The sequence below is a fragment of the Cibotium barometz genome, chromosome 43, assembly GCF_041138505.1.
Source record: "Cibotium barometz isolate CiBa-2024 chromosome 43, ASM4113850v1, whole genome shotgun sequence".
Classification (NCBI taxonomy): Eukaryota; Viridiplantae; Streptophyta; class Polypodiopsida; order Cyatheales; family Cibotiaceae; genus Cibotium; species Cibotium barometz.
The window spans coordinates 15,412,337-15,421,343 of record NC_141088.1 but is presented as its reverse complement, the minus strand read 5'-3'; the positions used below and the strand labels follow the sequence as shown (position 1 = coordinate 15,421,343).

Sequence of the window (9,007 nt, the reverse complement as noted above, 5' to 3'; positions counted from 1 at the left end):
TTGTCATAATATGCTATACTCTTGTTATTTTGGCTTTAGAATATAATGGAAGTTTTATCTCTCTATGGTGTCTTGTAAAAAGGTTGTAATAATAGTGGCCCAAGGTGTCTTATGCTCAACATCTCGTCAGTGTGTAGAAGTCTTAGAATGTATTGGACAATATTAGAAGTTTCATTGTTGCCTGCTACCTTTTTACAAAAGCATGCTTTGAAATTGGAGAGAGAAAGAGTGAGGTAGTAGAGAGAGACTTAAAGCATAGAGAGAGAAGCCGCTCGCCTCAAAAAGAAAAAGCGCTTCCTCGAAAATGCTCGCCAAAAAAATACACCCATCTTTGTTGATTATTATTGTGGAGATGAAGCTTCAGATGAAGAACATTATCGATATATATTACACACAAAGGTATTATACCTAGCAATTGTGGCCACATGTAGATTCTTTAAGCTCGCTGTATTATAATTTAATACAATATCCAAGGATCCATGGACCATTACAAAAGTCTTCTATTCCATTTGAATGTGGACCCATATTTTAAACATCTACTTAAATATTATGAGCACAGCAAATATTTTAAACATCTACTTAAATATTATGAGCACAGCAAATATTTTCATGGGCAACACCACATTATGATTTTCTCGTAAATATGCCGAACATTAGCTTGAAGGGCTTTGTAGGATGAAGCGATTAGGGTGATGCGTTTCTCAAATGCCCTCCCCTCCCTCCCTTCTTTCCATTGTCTCTCACACTGGCTATGCGAGAATATGGTCAACTTTCCATTATTTTCTTATAAATATGCATAACACTAGCTTGAAGGGCTTTGTAGTGATGAAGCGAATAGGGTGATGGCTTTCCTACATGCCTTTCCTCTCTTCTTTCCATTGCCTCTGATTGGTTATGCGAGGACGTGGTCAACTTTAGGTAGGGGGTATGTTACCACTCCAATTAATGGCCTCTTAACTTTTGTAAGATGGCACTAGAATATATAAGGAGATAAATTGGGATAAGCATACAACTTCATGTGTATACTTGTTAGAAGCTAGACTATGGAGCCAAGGACTAGTTTTAGTCTTGTTCGACCCAATGTGAACACTTCACGTAATTTCGACATTAAGCATTACAACAAGTCATTCCCCTTGATAATATAGGGTGTGTGAGCTCTATTCTTCTCCTCTCTCGCACTCTTACATGCCTTGTGTTGAATCTTGCTTAGTTTGATGGATGCTTGTATGATTTGGATGTTGCGCTTGGGCTTCCTTCTTGCATAGTGCTTCTCTCTTTCACCTCTAGCTCAACTGGAGCCAAGTGAAGGGGCCTCTTCTTGCTACCATCAAGGCAACGGAGGCTCTCCCTCCACACCGTATTAGTAACGAAGCTTTTTGGTGTGACAATGGACAGGCTACATGGGCGAGGAGCTAGCGTATCCACAAGTCCCCATAGCATATATCTGCCATTGAACTAAACATACTAGCCAAAGAAAGTCTACTTTAAACTTCCAATTAATTACAAAGTTAGGGCCTCTACTTTCGCCTAAAGGATTAGGGGATCCCATATGACACCTCCCCCTTCTGCCCAAAGGGATTAGGGGAACCTGTGCACCACAATAGCTAGAGATGCATAATGTACCCAATGCATGAAGACTAGATATTGTTATATCATCATCTATCCTAGACTAAACAATTCACATTGAATTTTCCTTCACTTGGTCTACTAGATTTGAGAGAAAACATTTGTAATAGCCTTATGAGTTCTTCTTTGAGTTAAATGAGACAAATATTTGAAACCAATATTATCATTAGGCATGATACAACAATTTTAAAAAAACATTTCAAGTTTATAATTGAATGGAAGACTCAAGCCTTTCAAGTTTATCATTGGAGCCAAGTGGCAGGGCCTCTTCTTACTACCATCAAGGCAATGGAGCCTCTCACTCCACACCCTATTAGTAATGAAGCTTTTTGGTGTGACAATGGACAGGCCGCATAGGTGAGGAGCTAGCACATCCACAAGTCCCCATAACACATATCCACAATGTAAGTCATTGAACTTGACATACTAGCCAAAGAAAGTCTACTTTAAACTTCGAATTAATTACAAAGTTCGGGCCTCTACTTTCGCCTAAAGGATTAGGGGATCCCATATGGCACCTCCCCCTTATGCCCAAAGGGATTAGGGGAACCCACATGGTACGACATGGCACCTCCCCGTTATCCCATACTTGCACAAATACATACCCCCTCAGAAAAAAAACCCTACATATATCGAGACCATTGCCTCCACTATCTGTGGAGGATGAGTACAAGACCACCTTCTCATGACCCAATGCCTCTCCCAAATTTGGAGTCGCGAATAGTTTACATGCATGCGATGTGACCGTTGATGTGAAGTCATTGTGGTGGGTGATCTAGGCTGAAGACAAATATCCTAGGTAATACATGCAATATGTGCACCACAATAGCTAGAGATGCATAATGTACCCAATGCATGAAGACTATACATTGTTAGATCATCATCTATCCTAGACTAAACAATTCACATTGAATTTGCCTTCACTTGGTCTACTAGCTTTGAGAGAAAACATTTGCAATAGCCTTATTAGTTCTTCTTTGAGTCAAATGAGACAAATATTTGAAACCAATATTATCATTAGGCATCATACAACGATCCAAAAAAAACATTTCAAGTTTATCATTGAATAGAAGACTAAGCCTTTCAAATAAGGAACTAAAAGGAAATTACCCGTAATCCATACCTTCTTTGTTTATATAGACATCAAAGCCTCCTTTGCCTGTAAGGTTTACAAATCACATTTACTCATTTATACGATCAAGAAAAGGGGCTAATCAACTCGTTGAAGCACGAAGACAAAGTCTCAGAAACCAAGACTTCAAAGCCTTCATTACAAAATGCTAGTGTAGTACAATAAATGATAGTGCACGACACCACTGGTTTTAGAGAAGGTCAATATCATGATGATATGTGAGTTTTTGTAGTTAAAAGTAGCGAAACTTACTAGAGTGAGTAGTCTCAATCGTCGTCTGACTAGCCTAGCTAGTTGAAGAGTAGAAGGGTGGTTGTTTACATAGAAACAAAGTATGAGACAAGCTCTTGAGAAGAAAAAACAAGTAAGCCTTGGACCCATCCTAAAACATGACCCAACAAAAAGCACAAGAAGAAAAGACAATGATCTCCACAATCCATTATCATGGGCGTCCCATCAAATCAGAACCATCCACACTAGCGGCCGCAACCACGGCCAGATTGGCAGTCGCTGGTGTGAAGACACGGAAGGTTCAGGCTTGCCAAGCCGAGGCCGCGAAGAGCGGAGTTTCCTGCCAGCAAACGGTGAGGCAGCCGCGGTCTTCAACAAGCCTATAGCCTTCGCACGTGTAAGAGAGGAGGAGTCGCTTGGCCTGGATCATGGAGGCGTAGCTAAATGGCACGTGCGAGAAGCCCGCCCACTCGGCCCGTTTCTTCCACTGCTCTAGCTTCTCGTGCCTCTCCACTCTTTCGAACCCTTCACACGCCACGATGCTGTGGATCTCTCGCCCAAACAGGTGCTTCTCCAACGCCAGCCTCTCCCCACAGAGCTTGGCCGGCAAACTGCACTCCAAGCTGTCGAACATCGCACCATAGTAGTGAAGCGCCTCCACAAACCTCTCCATAAAATCCACCCCGTTGTGATTAGACTCTTGCTCCATCACCACCATGATCTTGGGCGCTAAGCTCCTCAGCATGCGCAGAGTCCTGTCCGCCTTTGTACCCACATTTGTATTAAATGGGTAATTGGGATTAGTGTTGGTGTTAAGGTTACTGGATGTTAATCTAGTCCCTCCACCTGAGGGAGATGTCGAAGCTGCCGCAGGGAGTTGGCTTTGCTGCAGAGCTCTTCCATTCAAAAATGGGTTCTCCTTTGCCTCCTTCTCGAACAGCTCGCGCAGGGTTCGATCCCCCTCACCACTGTGCGCAAGCCCTGGGTAAGGGTTTCTATCTAAAATTAGACCCCTTGGATCCTCGGGCTGAGGTGACCCACCATGGAAAACTCCATTAGAACTGCATCTGGCCGGCATGCCTTCCTCCTCTGATAGGAGATAATGGAGCTGCAGCACAGAGCTTACTGCCACTGCCTCACCTGTCTTTACCCTCAGCATCTCCACATCCAGATCCTCTAGCCTGGCCACGACAGGGTGGAACTGAAAAGGTATGTCCAGAGTCTCAGCCTCTTCAGAAAGCCTCAGCCCCAACTGATCCAGCACCTCCTTTCTCTGATTGATGATGGTGATCCTCAAGTGAGGTGGGCCTCCCACCCTTGTGCTCAACATCTGCAAGAGAGCCACCCACTGTATAGCCTCAGATGCACCCAAGTCTATGATGTGCACCACCTTCTCCCCTTCCATGGCATCCAAGATGGAGTGGTTGACAATGGTGAAGGCAAACTTGAGGTAAGGGCAGAGGTTGAAGAAGATCTGTCTGGCGGAGAGGAGGTCAGAGGGGGTAGGGAGGTGGGTGCAATTGAGGGCTTTGTAGAGGCCTGGCCAGGACTTGGTAATTCTTGCAGCAAGGCCTTCCATGAAGTGGGTGGCCACTCTCTGCATAGGATCTCCTGTGAGAGAGGCCAGGAGGGAGAGCTGCTCTAGCAAGAGGTTGGTGTAGTCCATCTGACCACCTGCAACAGAGCTTGCACACTTGAGAAGAAGCTGTATGAGGAGGAGACCCCTCTCTTCTGACCTCAGCTCTTGAACCCAAGAGTATGGGTGGTGAAATGCTGATGTTGGTGATGGTGATGATGCTGATACATGCGAGCCCATGATCATCATCATATGCTGAGGGGAAATCCCATTGGAGAGAGGGGAGAGGGCTAGAGAGGAGAAGGATTGGAGAGGTGAGGAGAGAGAGGATTGAGAGAGTGTAGAAGAGAGAGAGGATTGAGAGAGAGTAGAGTGAGAAGCAGGGGAACCCTCCGGTTGAATCATTCCTGGCATGTTTTTTTTCCCCTTTTTTTTGCACAGGGGCTCAAATCAAGGGCACCATAGCCTCAATTCTCTTCTGTTGCAACCATGGGTTACGCTTCTGTAGTTCACCCTTCTGTTGTAACCACGGTTAACTCCATGAAAAGTAAGCCAAGCTTCACAAGTTCTCCGTCTCACACGCACAGTGTCTTCCTTTCTGCAACTTTGTAGGAGAAGCACACCTCTAGCCTCTGCAAAGAACGGGTTTGTAAAACGAATTTCCAAAAGGCACAGAATTATGTATGCTTTTGGGCCTACGGAGGCCTGGCACAAAGGCGACCCTCTGCGAAGGCGAAGAAACCAAGGCAGAATACTCGCACTACGAGCACAGCGGCATGAGTATCAAGCACAGGGAGTGTTGCAGAGTGTTGGGAAAGGGGCTACGCACACGCAGATAGAGAGAACAATATCTCCGCAACCAGCCATTGAAGCTTGGAGCCTGGAGAGCATGAGGGTCGAGGTCTCCACAGAAACACAGTTTTTGCTTCATTCAAACTGCATGTGAAAGCTTGTTGCAGTTAACATGGCTATTTCATATAGAAAGACGACGCCGGGGTGCCGTGTAAAGCTGCCCTTCAATCGAGAGCTAGTGCGAAGCAAACCTCGGTATTGACGGCGCTACCTTCCAATCAAGGGCCTCATATAAATTATGCAATTTCATTTTGTTCTTTTCTTACATGCTCATACTATACATACTACATAGTACACCTAGACAGGGCTAAAGGCTAAGGGGGAGTTCCCACGCCTCTACGCCCCGTGCAATTTTTGCAATGAAGCCACCAAGATCAAACTTTGCAAAAAGGAGGAGTTGAAAATCCATGAAAGAAAAAGAAGCTTCCACTTACATTTTCACCATCTTCATTGCTTCATTTCTTGCTTGCACCCTCATTAAGTGCTTGGGCCTTCATTTGATGACGATATCCTATGGGAACTTCCCTTAAGAGCCCTTTCACATTTGCAGCCACATGTGGAGAGAATTACACAAACAAAAGGATCTTTTCATGTACAAGTCATAATACTCAAAGTGCACAATGAACAAGTGAAACAAAACTTAATTGCTGCAAAAGTTTTATAACAAATGCATGCTTCTATTGGTCATGCACTCTTGGAACAAGAACTTAGTTTATGTATCTTAAGGTAGGATGAAGTTTATAGACTACTCGTGGTGGAAATAAATAATTTTAACCATCTAGATGTATCTTAGTTCATGTATCTTAAGGTAGAATGAAGTCTATCGACTACTCGTGGAAAGAAATAATTTCAACCATATGGATGACTTGGATGGTCAAAATGAGAGAAAGTAGCTCCCTATATATAGATGGGCATTTTCATGTTGATAGGTCAAATAAGTTTGCTTGGCCTATGTTAACCCTCTATGATGCCTTGTTGTTTACAGTGTCCCAAACCCATCCAAAGCTATATGTGCTCCTAAATGATGCCTCCTGTAACCTAAGTTGCCCTTGTTGAGTCTATTTGTGTGTATACCCATTTTTGTACTTGTGTGTAGCCTATTTGGCCATGAGCCATACCTCCCCAAATTCATCATCTCATCCTCACACACCCTCATTAGTATTCAATACAAAATTCTAGTAATCTAGGCTACTCAAATGTTATTAGTCAACAAAATTCAGCATTCATAAAAACTCCATTAGTTTCCAAATGATAGTGATGATTTGTTTATGGGTTGCTACAAGGATATGGTAAGCCTATAAATGTGCCAAGGCTAAAGCTATATGTGCTCCTAAATGATGCCTCACATGTCCTAAGTTGCACTTCTGGAGTCAACACCAAGTTCTTATTGGGTGTATACCCATTTCATACGTGTGTATAAGGCTAAAGCTATCTGTGCTCCTAAACAATGCCTCACATGTCCTAAGTTGCACTCGTCAAATCGACACCAAGTTCTTATTGTGTGCATACCCATTTTGTACTTGTGTGTAGCCTGTTTGGCCATGAGCCATATCTCCCCAAAGTCATCGTCTCATCCTTGCACACCCTCATTAGTATTCAATGCAAAATTCTAGTAATCTAGGCTACTCAAATGTTACATCAATCAATGGTGTTGATTATCTTGACTAAAAAGCAAAGTCGAATGCCATACCCAAAGTTAGTCAACAAAATTTGGCATTCACGGAAACTCCATTAGTTTCTAAATTCGAGTGAGGGTTGCTACAAAGATAGTGTAAGCCTACAAATGTGCCAAGGCTAATTAATTGTTAACAATAAGCTTGGATTTATCTCTCGCTTTGGCCAACCGTTCTTTAGTTATGCAGCTCCAAATCTCTTTGCAAATTCTATTATCCATTTGCAAACTAGGCTCTTAGCCTTTAACTAGTGTTGTACATTAAGAATTCCCACACCCTTTTCTCATGGGTTTTCTCTTGGGCTGCATAATTGATTCCAAGATATATATTACCATTGCTTTTTTGTTAAATATTTATGGTAGTACTACAGTGAGGTCATGTAATGATGCCTTTGTCCCACCGGATTTTCTCTATGTGTGAACGGACAGCTTAGTGTTAGCTAGTATATAAGCAACCACATCCTTTCATTGCTCATTTATACTTTCTACTTTGTACTTGCAAAAGAGCTTCATCTCTCTCCATTTTGAGCTAGCCATTCTCTTTAACACTCTACACCCTCATGTTCTTCTCATTGAGCATTGTGTGTGTGTGAGTTCAACTCCATCGTGAGATAACATTTTTATGTTTAGACACTCATAAAATTATTTAACAGTTTCTCCATATTAGACCACTAGTTTCTAATGAAATTTTGGGTGTTTGACAACTCATGTTCATTGAACACCCTACTTTAAACATTGAAAGGACCACACTTTTAATAGGTAAGATTTCTCTAAAGACATTATTACCAAGGACTTAGTTATGCACAGACTTTTTCCAGTGACTTGAAATGGAGAGTTTTGTTGGAAACTTCCTATTTGCTAGTGAAACATGAGAGTTTAACCATGTACTTACTCTTCTGGATTATCTAGAACTTCCTATTTGTTGGTGAAACATGAGAGTTTAACCATGTACTTAGTTAATGCACTGACTCTTCTGGATTATCTAGAACTTCCTATTTGTTGGTGAAACATGAGAGTTTAACCACTTAACATGAAAAATGTTACTATCATTTGAGGGACAATTAACATGTGGAATGGACAATGCATCCCAATCCACAAAGTACTGACATGCCAGAAAAAATTAAGACTATGGGAATTTTTTTTGCTTTGTTTTTTGAGTCGTGGTGGTTAATATGGGAATTATGGTGGTTAATATTGGCCTTGTCCACTTTAAACTTTACCCCAAAATGTTAACTGATTTTTGACTTGTCTTTGTAATCAAAGGCCTTATTGCTATGACAAAATCAAAGTTTGATTTTTTCTCAATTTATATACTTGGAGGAAAAAATCTCATACTTTATCTTTGCATGTGAAGATTTTCCAACCTCTTTAGTAAAGGTCTCTATCCCACACAGCCAAATCGCTCTCTCTCTCTCTCTCTCTCTCTCTCTCTCTCTATATATATATATATATATATATATATATATATATATATATATATATATATATATATATATATGCCATGGTCGTTTTGTGGCTCCAATTCCAATTTTTGGAAAAAATGAGAGAGGTAGTATAATTTCTCACATGTAACTTTTTGATATCTATAATAGCTTGTAGGCCCTTGGCTTTTTATGGAAGGCAAGGTAAGAAGATTGTATTTAACTCAACACAACTGGCATTTGAAATTTTCCACTCAACACAATTGGCATCGGAAAGTTGAAAATTGGATTTTAAAAATTCAAACCACCTTCACAAGCATATGGGAACCAATTTCCAGTTGCCAGCTGGGCAGTGGTTGTGGTTTGTGCATCCCCACCTCTTTCAAGGTCCGTTGCATGTCTTCGTTTTGCTTATGTAGTTGTTCGACCTCTCCAGTTCTCACCAAGGCAACATGGAAACACACCCTTTATTTGCAAGAAGGGACATTTTTGGGCTA

General features: G+C 41.8%; 1 protein-coding gene across 1 annotated transcript; it reads right to left on the bottom strand.

Moving 5' to 3' along the window:
* Nucleotides 1-2,732: 2,732 nt before the first annotated feature.
* SCL3 (scarecrow-like 3) lies at nucleotides 2,733-5,875 on the bottom strand. Its single transcript, XM_086781579.1, has one exon. The coding sequence runs from the start codon at nucleotides 4,977-4,979 to the stop codon at nucleotides 3,291-3,293; it is 1,689 nt and encodes a 562-aa protein (XP_086637705.1). The 5' UTR covers nucleotides 4,980-5,875; the 3' UTR covers nucleotides 2,733-3,290.
* Between the last annotated feature and the right edge of the window lie 3,132 nt (nucleotides 5,876-9,007).